The sequence below is a fragment of the Leishmania donovani genome, chromosome 8 (assembly GCF_000227135.1).
Source record: "Leishmania donovani BPK282A1 complete genome, chromosome 8".
NCBI classification, from domain to species: domain Eukaryota; phylum Euglenozoa; class Kinetoplastea; order Trypanosomatida; family Trypanosomatidae; genus Leishmania; species Leishmania donovani.
Window position 1 is genome coordinate 18,991 of NC_018235.1, and position 14,633 is coordinate 33,623.

The window sequence follows — 14,633 nt, forward strand, 5'->3', positions numbered from 1 at the left end:
CGGAATTGTTCTTTTGCACACCTCCTCAACACGGTCCGGTCGCTAGGGGAGGGATGCGGCGTGCATATAGAGGTGACGCCTCCTTGCCGCCACTGCAGCCGGTCTTAGGAGGGCGAACACGAGTGGAATACACCACAACCACCCTTTCGGTTGCCTGCTTCTTCTTATCGTGTACTTCCTTCGCTTCCCCATTTATGTCTGCTGCACTCTTGCACCACTTCCTCTGCTGTGTTTGGGCTTCACGTCAACGAACCACTCGTGGTGCTCTGCTTACGTCTTTCTCACCCTGTGATTGCTTCGCGTTCAACTGTGGAGCGCGTGTGGCGCAGTGGTGGCGCATCTGACACTCGCTGAGGGACTTGCAGAGGGCCGCAGAGCGCTGTCGATCTGCCGCGCATAGAAGGCTGCGAGGACGCTTCTCCATCTTTTTTGCTTTCTTTTCAGCTTGTGTGTACCCTGGCAACGCCTCACTTGCCGTGTAGCCCGCCCCCACACGACGATGCGTAAGCGGGCGCGCGATGATGGTGGCGGTCTAGGGCCATCCACGTCGGCGAACGGGGAGATGGAGTCCGCCACAGACGGTGCAGCTAACGGCGGTGCCTCGTTCGAGAGGCTGAGCGGTCCTCTCGACGAGGATTCCTCTTTTCCCAGCAGCGCTACCGCGGCTACTTCCTCCGACTCCGATGACTCAGAAGACGATGATGCATCAAAGCGTCTTCTGTTGTACGCGAAGGTGACGGCAGGCGCGAAGGCACAAGCGGGAGATGCAACTTTTGCCACAGCGCGAAATGACCCCGCCGCGTTTCTTCGTGGGGTGGGGAGCAGCTCCAGATTCACGCCTGCTAGTGCTGCCGCGGCGGCGCTGAATCACCTGAAAGCGGAGCTGCTGAAGCCAGTGGCGCAGCCGACGGCTTTGACCGTGGTGAATGCGGGGGACGAATCCGCTGATGTTCTTGCCGGCATCATCTCGCGAAAGATACCGCCGCCGCCAGCGGGGGATGCAAAGAAGCTGCGTCAGCTGACGTACGTGGACCACAGCCAGATGAACTACGCCTCCATTCGCACAGACTTCTACGTGGTGCCGCCGGACATGACGAATCTCACAGCGCAGGAGATGCGAGAACTGCTGCGAGAGCTGGATGGGGCAAAGGTTCACGGGAAAGATGTGCCGCGGCCGATTCGCTCCTGGCATGGCACCGGATTGCCGGATCGCGTGTTGGAGGTGCTGGAGGAGCACGAGTACAAGTGCCCTTTTGCGGTGCAGTCGCTCGGCGTGCCGGCGCTGATGAGCGGACGGGATTTGCTCCTCACAGCAAAGACGGGGTCCGGCAAAACGCTCTGCTATGCGCTGCCGCTCATCCGGCACTGCGCGGACCAGCCGCGGTGTGAAAAGGGCGAGGGCCCTATAGGGCTGGTGCTTGTGCCCACGCAGGAGCTCGCTATGCAGGTGTTCACGCTTCTCGACGAGTTGGGGGAGGCTGCTGGGCTGCGCTGTGTCGCCTCGTATGGCAGCACGTCGCTATCCGACAATATTCGCCATGCCAAGGCGGGGTGTGAGTTGATGGTGGCGACGCCCGGCCGGCTGCTAGACCTTCTCACAGTGAATGGAGGGAAGACGTTGAGCCTGTCGCGCGTCTCCTTCGTCATTGTTGACGAGGCGGACCGCCTCTTCGACAGCGGCTTCATGGAGCACGTGGAGGCCTTTCTGAAGAACATACGCCCTGACCGCGTAACAGGGATGATCAGCGCTACGATGCCAAAGGAGCTGCGCGGGGTAGTAGCGCAACACCTGCGGAACCCTGTTGTCATTTCCGTCGGCGGAAAACCGACGCCTGCCTCGAACGTCGAGCAGCAGTTCTTCTTTTTCGACGAGGAGGTATACGACGCGAACAACATCAAGGCAGACATGAGCCCACGTCTTGTAAAGTTACTGGCATTGCTGGGAGACGAGGGCGGTGACGGTCAGAACCTAATCCTGGTCTTTACTCAACGGAAGGAGGAGGTAGACGAGTTGCTGGGGCGGCTCACCACGCTGGGCTACGCCAACCGCGTGGCAACACTCTACAGCGGCATGGACCCCATCGACCGCGAGTTCGCGCTGGAGCACTTTGTTCCAGGCAAGCAGTTTATTCTCGTCGCCACCGCAGTTGCAGAGCGCGGCTTGGATATTCCCTACCTCGGCCTTGTGATCAACTACCGGTTGCCCAACCACTACGAGGCGTACGTGCATCGTATCGGCCGCACCGGCCGCGCCGGGCGCAGCGGGCGTGCCGTGAGCTTTTTCACTCGTGGCAAGGATGACGACATCGCTCCAGAGCTGGTGGAAGGGCTGGAGCGTGCGGAGCAGCGAGTACCAGAGGAGTTGTACGAAGTTGCGGAGAAGGTGCGTGCGCTGCGCAAGTCTGGCGATGCACGGTACAACAGCGGCTTCTTTCGCGGCTACCGCGACGCGAAGGCGCAGCGCTTCACTGACCGTGACAAGAAGGAGAAGATGCGCGAGGCTGCCCGCGCGGCCGGGTTAGAGCAGTTTCTCAGCTCCTCCTCCGAGTCCGACTCGGATGCCTCGAGCGACGAAGATGCAAACATCACTGCGGTGCCGGTGCAATCGAGAGCTCGCGCCGCGTCGGCAGAAGAGGCAGCGGCGAGCTCGATGGCGCTGACGCTGCACCGTGGTGCGCAAAGCGGCGCGTTGACGTTGTCCGCTGCGCAGGAGGACCGCATTTCCAAGGCGCTGGCGTTCGCGCAGAAAACAACCACGGCGGCAACGATGGCGGCGGACGAGGCGACGATGGTGCGCTTTCAGAGTGAGTACCCCATCAATGACTTGCCCGATGCCGTGCGTGGCAAGCTGCAGAGCGGCGCTTTTATGCGCTCCATCGCGGAGGAGACGGAAACATCATTGATCCGAAAGGGCGTGTATTTCGACCCACGCTACAAGCACTCGCGGCGGATGAAGGAGGGGGAGAAGCCGCTGTATTTTCTGATAGTGGGAAAGTCGATGGAGGCGGTGCGGGCAGCTCGCAACAAACTCGACGAGGTGAAGGCAGAGCTGCTGAGCAAACAGAAGAAGACGGGATCCGTGACTGGTGCCACGATCTAGTTGCTGAGGTAGCCCCCCCCCCCCTTTCTTTCGTTGGGCATCAGGGCCTGCGTGCTGTTAGCGTGTAATATTGGCAATGGGCGCTCTGAAATGTCGAGCTTTTTTGGCGCTGATGGTGCTATGTGTAGGGTCTGATACGGTCGCTCTCTTCATGTGTGCGTATGTGTACATGTGCTTGTGTGTCTAGGTTGCCCTCTCTCAGCGTGAGGGCAACGCCCGAGGAGGAAAGTGGTGCGCAGACATACATGAGGGGCTCCGCTTTCGCGTCCGCTCGACAGAGGCCGCTCTAGGGAGCCTCGTACCCCTCACACTGAAGCACGCGTTCATGTTCACCTCTTTGTGAACGCGCCGGCGAAAAGGGCAAGCTCCCCCCCCCCACACACACAAACAGAAAGAAAAGCTGTGAGAGGCGACAGCTGCGTCTGCAACAACAAAGAGGGAGGCGTCGGGCGACGAGAAGCAGTGATCGGAGAGCGGTTGCTACCCTTCTCGTAACCTATCGGTTTTATGAGTGAGGCTTGAGGGGGGGGGGGCGGTGCGGTTTTGCCGTCCTGGGATTTCATGCACGGAGGTCTAGGGCTCACCCCCTTAAAGAATGCCTATGAGCCCATGACGTTTGGATTCTCCGCGGTCGTCGGGCCGTGGATGCCACGCGCCGGTGGAACACACTGCAACGATACGACGGCCAGGACTGGCTGCGCATGATCTCGCCCTTTTTGTTGTGGTCTCTCTACATCCACCGGCGCACAACCAAGACGCCGACGTCTTCTCTGTCGTTACTATCGTGAATGCACGGTGCGCCAACTTCCTTCCTGATGCCCTCCTTTTTCCTTTTCCTGTGTGAGCGTCAAACGACCTCCCTCATCGATCCCATCGATGTACGGGCAGGAAGAAGCGGCTCGGCTGCAGGCAAGCAAAAGACAACGACAGAGACGTGAGGAGAGCAAGCGGCTTTTGAGCGCGTAGGGTGCTCATCACACGCGTGTCGATTGTGTGCGTTGGTTGCCGTTGCTTGGCCACTGCTTTCTCTCTGCCTTGTGTGTGCATGTGGCTGCGAGAAATCTGAGTACCCGCGAGACCAGCGCTGCTGAGAACCAGATAGGGGGTGGACGGGGGATAGTCACTCCGGTATCGTGAGTGGTGTCATCTCCGTGCCGTGCTGGCACTCGCCTACGCTGACTGTCGTTTCATTTTTTCCGCTTTTCGTGTTGTTCGCGTCGTTCTCTGGTCGCACCTCTACGCATGTCGCTCGCCGCTTTCACGCAGTATTCTCTCGCGGCGGTGGTGCGCAACCTCCGCAGCGCCCCGGGAGGAACAGAGGAGGAGGCTGTGGACAGGTACATCGCGGACACGAAGAATGAGGTGAACGCCGCCGATCCGCGCGTCAAAATGGTGGCGATTCAGAAGGCGACTTATTTTCACATGCTTGGGTATAGCTCGCAGTACGCCGACTTCCGCGTCGTGGAGATGATGGCGAGCCCCATTTTTCTGCACAAGCGCATTGCTTACCTGGCTGCCTGCCTCACCTTTACCGAGGACACTGACGTCATTCCTCTCATGACGGCGTCGCTGAAGCGCGATTTGAGCAGTAGCAACCAATTTGAGGTCGGCCTTGCCTTGTATTGCATTGCATCAATCTGCACCCCTGACATGGCGCAAGACGTCGTGGCGGACGTCGTCAACCTGCTGGGTCACCCTCGTGCATACGTGCGCAAGAAGGCGACGCTCAGCCTCTACCGCGTCTTTCTAAGCTACCCTGAGTCGCTGCGCGTGACATACGGCCGACTGAAGGAGAAGCTCGAAGACAACAATGAAAAGGCGGACACCGACCCCGCCGTACGCGGCGCCGTCGTGTGCGTGCTGTGCGAGTTAGCGCGGCGCAACCCAGCCAATTTTTTAGGCTTGGCCGTCCCTTTCTACTCCCTTCTGTCCTCCGTGCACAGCAACTGGACACTGATCAAGATTGTGAAGGTGTTCGGCTACTTCGCGCCGCTCGAGCCGCGGCTGGGGAAGAAGCTTGTGGAGCCCATCACAAACCTGATCAACACCAGCGGCGCCAAGTCAGTGCAGTATGAGTGCCTCCTGGCCGTTGCGAACGGAATGAGCCAAGTGTCGTCGCTGAAAAAGTTGGCTGCGGAGAAGATTCGTGGTTTTGTCGAGGACGCCGATCCGAACTTGAAGTTCCTTGGGCTGGAGGCACTCTCCCTGCTGGTCGCCTCCTCTGAAAACCGAAAGCTGCTCGCGGATCAGAGGGAGGTGGTTCTGAGGTGCTTGGACGACCCAGACAGCACCATCCGACTCAAGGCTTTGCACCTTTTGCGAGACCTGACCACGCGCAAGACGGTGATCTCGCACATCAATGAGATGCTTGACCGCTGCGTGCGCACGCCACCTGACGAGGAGTGGTCGAATGCCGTCATTCGAACGATCATCGAAACCGCGCAGACGGACGACTACGAGTGGATCCAGGACTTTGAGTGGTACCTCAGTGTGCTGCTCGACCTGTGCGTGGTGGAGCTGACGGTGTACACCCACGGCGGCTTCATGGAGCAGGAGCTGGTCTGCATTTTGTCGCGCGTGAACGGTGTGCGGCGGGCCGGTGTGGAGGAGATTGTTCCGCTGCTGACAAATGTGCGCTTGCTCGGCTGCGACCGGCAGCACTCCACGCAGTGGCGCATCCTCTGCGCCGCCGCCTTCATCTGCGGCGAGTATCCGCATTGGGTCCCCGACATTGCGGAGGCGTGCCGGGCTCTTCTCGACGAGCCCATCACACTGCTGCCCGCGGAGGTGCAGCTGGCTTGTGTGGCGGCGGTGGGCAAAATCGCCGCGTATGTGTATCAGCCGTGTGCTCGTCATGTTCAGCTTTGCAACGGTGAAGAGGAGTGCCGCGCCGCGGAAGAGGAAGAGCAGCGGATAGTCCCGTCTCTGGCGGAGCTCATACGCACAGTGCTGCTGCCGGAAGCCGATGAGGCGAGCGGGGCGCACGACAACACCGCCGCTGACGACGCCAGAGGCGCCGCTGCGCGAGCTCATCGCGGCCTACGACGCTTCTGTCATAGCGCTTTCCCAAGTGTGCTGGAGCGCGCGCATCTGGTCCAGTATCAGGTGATGGAGCATCCCGAGGTAGGACCAAAGCTGTACGAGGCGGCCCTCCCCCCCGTGGCTGCCGGGGCGCAGGATGCGATCGAGCTGCCAGAGGACGTGGATCTGGAGGCCCCCTTCTGCGAGAACGTGGCGATGCTCATGGCGTTGAGCGGCAGTGACGAGGATGATGGCAGCGACGGTGGTGCGCTGGGTGGCTACGGTGGTCTTGGCGATAGTGGGGATGATGATTTGGATGCTAATTTCAACTTGGAATACCGTATCGAACAACAGCGCCGCTCAGAGCAGGCGCGGCGGGAGGAGATGGCCCCTTACTACCTGCGTGACTCGGCAGATGCGGGCGTGGTCGTATCCGAGGACTTTGGCGCCCCTTCGCGGCCGCTCCGCTCTGCGCAGCAGATTGGCTGCGATGACGGCCTTGTCTCCCATGCTGGCGCGGTGTCTCAACACCGCCAACACACGCGCACCCGTCGTCCGCAGAAGGTCTTCAGCATCAACCGCCAACTGTCAAAGCCGGCAGACTACGAGGAAAAGAAGGCGGCGCGATGGCACCGATCAAAGTCACCCGAGGAGGACGAGGCGACGCGCAAGCTGCGCGGTATCGACGTTACTCGCGCCCTGCGCGCCGATGAACGCCTGCCGGAGACACTGTCCTACGCCCAGCTCCTTCAGCAGCAGCAGCACAAAGGCAAGGGCAGCGACGAGTTATACGCGGATGCGATGGTGGCGTCTCACGCCGCTGAGGCGGTCCAAGTCACCCTGTACAACGAGCGTCCGCTGGGGTTGTACCTGACGGTGACAGGTTGCAAGGTGCGCAGGGACGGCTTCCATCTCAGCGGCGCGGTGGAGTGTGTGAACGCCACAAGCAGCAGCGTTGTTCGCGACGTGCGCCTGACGGCCACGCCGACGGCAGCATTTGCCATGGGAGACGTTACGCTGCGCCTCGAGGCGGTGAAGTCGGATATGGCGGAGGACGCGAGTGGCGGCACTTCCGTGACAGTGGCCGAGAGGCTGAAGGGGTCGGCGACGGTGCGGGTGCCGATTGTTGCACGGCTGAGTCACCTGCCCTCCTCTTTTGCGGAGGCGCCGTTGTCGCTGAACCTCAGCTGGACTGCAGAGCGCAAGCATCACCAGGTAGCACTCACACTACCGCTAGAGTACGTCTACTTCGCGAAGCCTGTGCTGCCGGGCTCCGTGCTCACGTCTCACGAGTATCTCGAGGATGTTGTCGGCAAGGCCCTCGCTGCAGCCCCTATCGCCACGGCCTTTGTGCCGTGCAGCAAGGCAGCGATTATGACTGGAGTTATGGCTGCCATGCCACAGCTGCGCCTGGCCCCGATTGATGTATTCAAGGATGCGCTATCCATGTACGGCCTCCTGCACGGCCGCAAGTCGGAGCTGGCACACACGCATGTGGCGGTGCTTCTGCAGGAGCAGGAAGTGGATGGCTCCAAAGGGATTCTGGTGACGGTGCGATGCCACTATCCTGTACTGAGCGAGGCTCTCATTGTGAAGCTGGCGGAGCTGGTGGGTGCACACTAGCAATCTCTGGCGTCAGGGCCAAAGCAGCGGGGGAGGGGCTTGAAAGAAAAGCGGGCCATGAAGTTTCTGGTGTTGCTCTGTGCGCACTCGACGGTGCGGCTGGCCTGGCGGTCGACCCGTGTGACGATGAATAATGGCCTCTCCGTCTCTCTTTGTGCGTGTGCGCGCAAAACGTACGTGCGTGGCGCTCGCTGTTCTACTCAGTGCCCATGGTTTGCATCTCTGACTCTCTTGCACACGTGATGATTCCTTGCGGTGCTAGAGTCTCCCCACCCCGTCGCCCCACGCACATACACACGGGGACCTATCCAGCTACAACTCCCTCATCCCCCACTAGCTTCGCTGCAACGAAATGAATGAAGGTGCGACGGCCGGCGGCTTCGAGCGGACCGCATTTGCACCGTGGAGCTGGCGCTTCTCTTGAGGCGAAGAGCGGCGTTGCCAATAGTGGTGGTAGTGGTGGCAGTGTGGCGGGTGATGACTCAAACCACTGGAGTCTGAGATGTGTCCCCTCCCCCCTCTCCCTCACTGCCACCTTCTCCGTGTGTATCAGCAGAAGCACGTGTACGGATGTGGTGTTGGCGCATTCGGCTTTTCCCTTCCCGTACCCATGTGCGTGACCCGGTGTCTCGGTGCATGTTTCCACACTTGCTCGCATCATCCTACGCTTAATTTCTGTGGTTGCTCTTCGCCCTCCTTTCTTTGTCCCTTTCGTCGGCCTTTGCGGCTTACTTCTCTACCCCGTGGTCTCTGTCGCACCTGGCATCCCTTCGCCCCCTCCTCCCTACATTCTGTGAGGCAGCTATGCCTCAATGGCTAGTGTATCATACCCTCCGCCTCCCTCTGCTTCCGCGTCACCGAGCGTGGCGACCGTCCGGTCACCGTCCACAGGTGTGTACGGCATTCCCTCCAACCATTTGCTTTTGTTCGTCATCATCCGCACCTCTCTCTTCGCCTCCCTCCTGCTCTGCCTTATCAGTCGCCCGTTGGTGTTGCCGGTGGTGTAGCAGCACATTCAAACTCGAACGCCTTCTATACGACGCAAACCTCGCCATCACAGGAGGGACGCTGCGAACGAGGCACCCCCTCCTTCGCTAGTTGTAGAGTCGAAGGTCCGCGGTGATCAGCGTGGGAGGGAGACGTACCTCTTCCTCCTTTTACTTCTTTTCTTCCGCTTTTGCTTTTCGTGCTCTTTGAAAACGTTCGCGGAGGGTGCTATTCACCCGGATCGCTCTTGGCCGCCGCGCCCCCTCCCAGGCATTGTCTGTCGCGATCTCGTGCGGCAGCCACCGACTCTTCTTCGCCAACGCCCCCTTTCGCTTCTCTCTCTCTCCTTCGCGCCTAATCGCGTTTTGTGGTTTCCGGTCTGTGTGTCTGTGTGCGTGTGCGGATCGTCCGCACCCATTCCGCTCTCTCTTTTCGGTTTCAATATCTACTCTGCTTCTTCGCATTGCGTTCTATTCGCTCCCGTCAACCCCCCCCCACGTTTTCCGCCGTTGGCGTACGTACGTGCGTGAAGGATAGACTGGACAAGTGATTCGCCTTCACCTTGTTTTCGTTGCGTTTTTCGCTTTGCTGACTTTTGTAGAATACGCGTGACTTGCATGCAGCGCTCTGGTGGCGGCGGTAGTGCTGCCGGTGTGAGTGTGCGCGAGACAAGCTCGCCGCGCTCGACGCCCGAGCTGCCGCCAAACTCGTTCCGTGGCGGGCTTAACTTCGGTGACTTCCCTGAGCACACCGGTAGTAGTGGCGGCAATGCGAGCGTGCGCCGCAGCCTTTCCACCTCCCCCGCTCCATCGCCCGCACGGCGGCCCTCTTGTAGTGCGGAAGAGGCCGCCAAGGGCTCGATCCATCGTACGAGAAAAAAGAAGAAAGGGAGACCGCAAAATGCGCTATTCATGCTGGCGAACAGCATGGGTGGCGGTGCTACCCCAGCGACAGCCGGCTCGCAGGTGGTAGACCTGCGCGCGTTGGACCCGTCACCGTGTCCATCGCGCGGGTCTCGCTCGCCTCTGCGGTCTTGCCATGTGCACGAGCGCGGCTCGCGCTGTGAGGACGTGCCGGCGACGCAGATCCTGGAGTTTTTGTACCTGGGAAGCGTGAAGGACGCGCAGGATGCCGCCTTCTTGGCGAGGCATCAAATCCGCTACATCATCAACGTCTCTCAAGAGGAGTACTGGTCGGTGGATAAGAAGGTGCAGATCTTTACCTTCAAGGTGGACGACTCCGCCACAGCCGATATTGCGGCGCTCTTTCAGCCCACGCGCGACCTCATCAACAGCATTCGCGGGCGCTACTATCGCTACGCAAGAGGTGAGAGCTCTACGAGGCCGGCGGTGCTGGTGCACTGTCAAAAAGGCCGCAGCCGTTCCGCAACGATCGTCTTAGCATACCTCATCTACACGAACGGCTGGTCCGTGGCAGAGGCGATGAAGTATGTCGGTGCGCGTCGACCCTGCGCGGAGCCGAACATCGGCTTCATGGAGGAGTTGCGGAAGCTGCAGGAGAGCCTCTCCTTCGAGGAGCGCACGAGGCGGTACAGCGAGCTGTGCTGGTTCATGCGCAACCTGAACGCGGAAACGTCGCAGTCGCACGTACGGGAGCTGTTCGAGAAACGCATCGGCATGGTGCGACATGTCGTCACCTACGTCGTGGCCGGCGGCGGGGCTGGTAACGTGGCCGACGGTGGCACGGCTGGCAACTGTGGTGATGGCAGTCGAGTGACAGTGCAACGCGACACGCGATTCTCCGCGTCGTGGCCGGCGGCGCCGTCTACCGGTGACAGCGACGCCGCGGACTCTTTGGTGGCGTTTGATCTCGGGGCGGCGCTGGGGAAGCAAAACGACGGTTTAGACGATCAGCGTGCAGCCAAAGACAGCGACACACACGCGTACAAGGACGCCAGTGCCGCCGTGAGCCTGCTTCGCGGTCCCAGCACGGAGAAGACGATGCTCTGCTTTGTGTTCTTCACGTGCCGCGAGGACGTACTACACGGCATCAAGTCAGGGCAGTTCCAGCAGCTGCTTCTCCAGCTCCCCTCAGCAGCCGGCAAGCAGATCAAGTACGCGACTGGGCCAAAGCTGAAGAAGATCATGACGGAGCACCAGAGTATGTCGAGCAGCTTCGTGCAAGACATGGCAGGATTCAGCGACCACGCCACGACTCGAACAGGTGGTGAGTCAGCAGCGGCTGATGCCGATGGTGCAGTGCAAACACAGGGAGTAGTAGCGCCTGCTAGCAAGGAGGCAGATGTGACGCGGCCTGTGTGAACTCCCCTCTCTACGCGTCACGTCACGTCACGTCGGAACGTTTCGTATTTCTTAAGCGTTCCTTTCTTTTTTTTTATCTGTTCTCGTTCTCCTCTTCGCCTCCCGCCGTCTGTGTTCTGCACAGCGCTCAACATGACCCACGCACTCACACCCCCAAGCACACATCACGAACGCGCACATGTGAATGTACACGCATCCCTCTCCACCCCAGGCTGCTACTCTGGACTGCTCTCCGAGAACGGAATGTGGACGTGCCTTCGTCTGTTTCTTTCGTCAGCGCGTATGGTGTTGACGAGTGTGTCGGGTTTTAAGCAGGCGTGTACCGGGCGCTGCTGCGTGTGTGTGTGCGTCTTTCATGCTTGGTAATGGTAGGCTCTTTGCTTGTCAGTACACAACAAAACTAGCAGCAGCTAGAAAGGCATCGGTGCAGCCACTTAGCGGCTACCGAAGAGGCCGCCGCCCCCCCCCCCCACGTTTCTCCGAGCGTTGCTCATCTTTCGCATGTGGGAAGCGGCTGGGCCACTTGTGCAATGCTATGGATGGTTTCGCGCTCTGGTTCATGCTTCGTCCCGAGTGCTAACCTTCTTCCTCTTTTGTTCAGCACGGGCGAAGACGCTTGTCATCTAATCAAACGCTCTCACACACGGTGCTAGACGCAAGCAGTACAACACGCCATCCGTTGCCTCGTCAGTCGAGATGGCATCGCCGCAGTACTCCACTCCGTATTCAGTGCTGAGCTACCCCACCTACACTCCCCTCTCCGTGGCGCCTGTTAAGGAGAATGGATCGCCGGTGGATACGGATCTCTCGCTACTTCGTGCTGCTGTGAGAACGGATGTGGCCCATCAGCAAGCAGCACCGTCGCCTGCGCTCCAGCGGATGGGCACGCCGTCTGCAGCGGCCAACAGCTGGGCTGGGTGCCGTGCGCCAGACGTCGGGACGGCCTCTCGAGTGCAGCCTGGTGAGTTGCTCTCTGCTACCCCTCACCTCACTCGTGTCAACGCCCCGCTCTACGCCCCACCTGGCGCAGTGAAGATGGAGTCAGGGCTACGCGGCGGTGTGTCTCCCTCCGTGCCCGCCGCTCAGCCATACTACAACGACATTGCTAGCATCCGAGATCTGCCCACTGTGCCCTTGACGCATCAACTCCCTTCTCCCTCCCGCGCTCATGCGCTGGTGGTGGACGGAACGGAGGTGGAAGTACAGTCTGATGTGGTTTCGGTCTCGCAGGCCGCGCCGAACTTGTGCGCTTTTCAGCAGGAGTGTCAGTCCCTTCTGGCACTGCTGAACGCTTCCTCTCGCCCGCGGCGGGTGACACCGCCGCCGAGCAGCGCGGTCGCCCCTTCGCAAACTCCGCCTTCACCCACCTCGAAGGCTGATTCCACTGGCGCCCTGGAGCCTGCCGTTCACAAGGAAAGGCAACCGGTGACCATCCCGTTAGCTCACGAGCCGGTATCGACCTTATCTTCCGCAGAGGAGTCGCCGCCATCGCCATCTGTGGTATCGGAAAGGGTGGGTGTGGGGGTGGCTACAGCGGCCCCTGCGCATTCAACAACGTACGCGCAGCTGATGCAGGAGATGGACGATCTTGCCGGCCTGCTGAACAAAGAGGAGGAGGGCTTTCGGGGGCAGCACAGCGCGGCGTCTCGACAGCACAGCGAAACCGGAGCTACACCAGCACACGGGGCTAGGGGTGATTACGCGGCTCCCATCGCACCGCTGCCATGCGTGAGGGTGACGAGCTCGTTGGCGGACACCCCTGAGAAGCAACGCCGACAGGCGGTTTCGATGCACCGGCGCGATCGATCTCAGAATCCTTCGCTGTCTCCTCTTCTTGCTCCGAGAGCGGCAGAGTTGGTGCACGCCCCGACGAGTCCCTTGTGGGCAGCGCAGCTACTGAAGTGGATTATCTACCTTGTGGAGCAGCGACAGAGCGCGCTGCAGCGCATCCAAGCTTTTGAGGACGCCCGTGCACCTGGCCGGCGTGGGGCGTGCGCCGGCACCGTCGCTGGAGAATCAGCCGCTACCGCACCGCCCTCAGCGATCCGCGTGACGGAGGGGCTGCTGCAACTGCTGCGCTCCCTCAACACGGAGACCGGCGATGTGGATAAGTGGACCGTTTCCGAGAAACGACACATGTGCACGCGCATCGCAAACCTTCTGGCAGAGATGACAGCGACGGAAGAGGATGCGATGGCAGATCTCCTGAACGATGCCGCAGCAGGGGCCACGCTGGAGCGGGAAATCACTGCCAAAGAGCCAAGCGCTACTGTTTCAGCGGCACCGCCACCGTCGAGTGCTGTCTCGGAGGCGTATCGGCAAGACATGATGGACACACTTACTCTCCTCGACCAAATCTCGCAGGAGAACAAGACGCTGAAGCTGCGTGTGGAGGAGGCGCAAGGGCAAGCCACACGGCTGGGTGATGAAGTGGAGCGCGAAAGATCCGCGAACATGGAACTGGGCAAGTACTTCGATCAACTTGCCGCAGATAACAGCAGGCTTACCGCAGAACTGAGTGGAATGGAGTCCAAGCTGAGGCAAGCAGAGGCGGTGGTCAAATCGGTATCGCAGGAGGAGTTGTTGCGCAACCAGCTAGACCGTCAGACGCTACACTTGCGCGATGTGCGCGCCGAGCTGGATGACGTGAAGGACGAGAGCAACACGCTGCGAAAGACTATTCTGCAGCTGCGAGACGCGCTGGTGCGACACCGAGCCGTCATTGACCTGCTGACGCGCCGCCGGCGTGAGCGAGAGCGCGCTGCGGCGGCGGCATCAAGACGATCGGGCAGCCGGCACGCTCTCAGTCCGCGGTTTCAAAGCCCTTCCATGCAACTCATCGAGGACATTCTCTCCGGTGCCTGCGACCCGCCGTCGTCCTCATCGTCCTCGCCACCGTCAGCAGTGAAGTACTCATGCGACGATGATGCTGGTGGGGACTTTAGCGCTCCCTCACCCCCACGGTGAAGTCAGCGCTGGCCAGCTCTTCGCTTGTCATCACAATTGTTTCTCTAGTGTTGTTGTTTTCTGTTGTTTCGCACCCCTTTAGATCTGCGCACATTCGGGGGCGGGGCGAGGAGGTGGGGGTGGGTGGAAGAGGTCATGCGTGCAACGTCTCAAACATGCAGACGGAGCACGCCCCCTTCTCCCTCAGCACCTTTTTCCTCATTCCGAGCCCCCCTTGAAAGCACACTCACGCATAGATGCCTTCCTGCGACTGGCTCGTCACTCCAGGTGGCTGTCGGTTTGTGCGATGATGAGACGGCGCACATGCACACAAGGCTGTCCACGTACTGGGACATCGACAGACCCTTGTGACCATGGACGCTTCTTTCCGCTTCGTTCTCTGTTCTTTTCGCGCCCGTTGATGACAGGAGCACACCCCTCCGTGCGTGGCACCTCAGGGACCAGTGCATCCCCACTCGCTGTGGAGCAAAGCCAAGTAGAGCCCCACCCCCTCCCTGCTAAATGGCCGAGTCGCTTCTGGTGGTGGTGACAGGGCCAAGCGCCTGCGACCCAGCGAGCGTCAGAGCGATGGATCGCCGCGGATGTTGACGGTCAGGTCTCCTGGATGGCGCTGCATCGGAGCAAGCTGCGGCAGTGAGCACGCGCCTGTGTCA

General features: G+C 60.5%; 4 protein-coding genes across 4 annotated transcripts; all 4 read left to right on the plus strand.

Moving 5' to 3' along the window:
* Positions 1–1,042: 1,042 nt before the first annotated feature.
* On the plus strand, positions 1,043–3,100 carry LDBPK_080080 (ATP-dependent DEAD/H RNA helicase, putative; the record flags this gene model as incomplete). The annotated part of the gene is made up of 1 exon (XM_003858525.1): positions 1,043–3,100. The coding sequence occupies one exon, from the start codon at positions 1,043–1,045 to the stop codon at positions 3,098–3,100; it is 2,058 nt and encodes a 685-aa protein (XP_003858573.1).
* Positions 3,101–4,342: 1,242 nt separating this feature from the next.
* LDBPK_080090 (adaptor complex protein (AP) 3 delta subunit 1, putative) lies at positions 4,343–7,744 on the plus strand (the record flags this gene model as incomplete). The annotated part of the gene is made up of 1 exon (XM_003858526.1): positions 4,343–7,744. One exon carries the CDS (start codon positions 4,343–4,345, stop codon positions 7,742–7,744), a length of 3,402 nt encoding a protein of 1,133 aa, XP_003858574.1.
* A 1,913-nt stretch (positions 7,745–9,657) lies between these two features.
* LDBPK_080100 (dual-specificity protein phosphatase, putative) lies at positions 9,658–11,013 on the plus strand (the record flags this gene model as incomplete). The annotated part of the gene is made up of 1 exon (XM_003858527.1): positions 9,658–11,013. The coding sequence occupies one exon, from the start codon at positions 9,658–9,660 to the stop codon at positions 11,011–11,013; it is 1,356 nt and encodes a 451-aa protein (XP_003858575.1).
* Positions 11,014–12,048: 1,035 nt separating this feature from the next.
* Positions 12,049–13,980, plus strand: LDBPK_080110 (hypothetical protein, unknown function; the record flags this gene model as incomplete). Its single annotated transcript, XM_003858528.1, has 1 exon — positions 12,049–13,980. The coding sequence occupies one exon, from the start codon at positions 12,049–12,051 to the stop codon at positions 13,978–13,980; it is 1,932 nt and encodes a 643-aa protein (XP_003858576.1).
* Between the last annotated feature and the right edge of the window lie 653 nt (positions 13,981–14,633).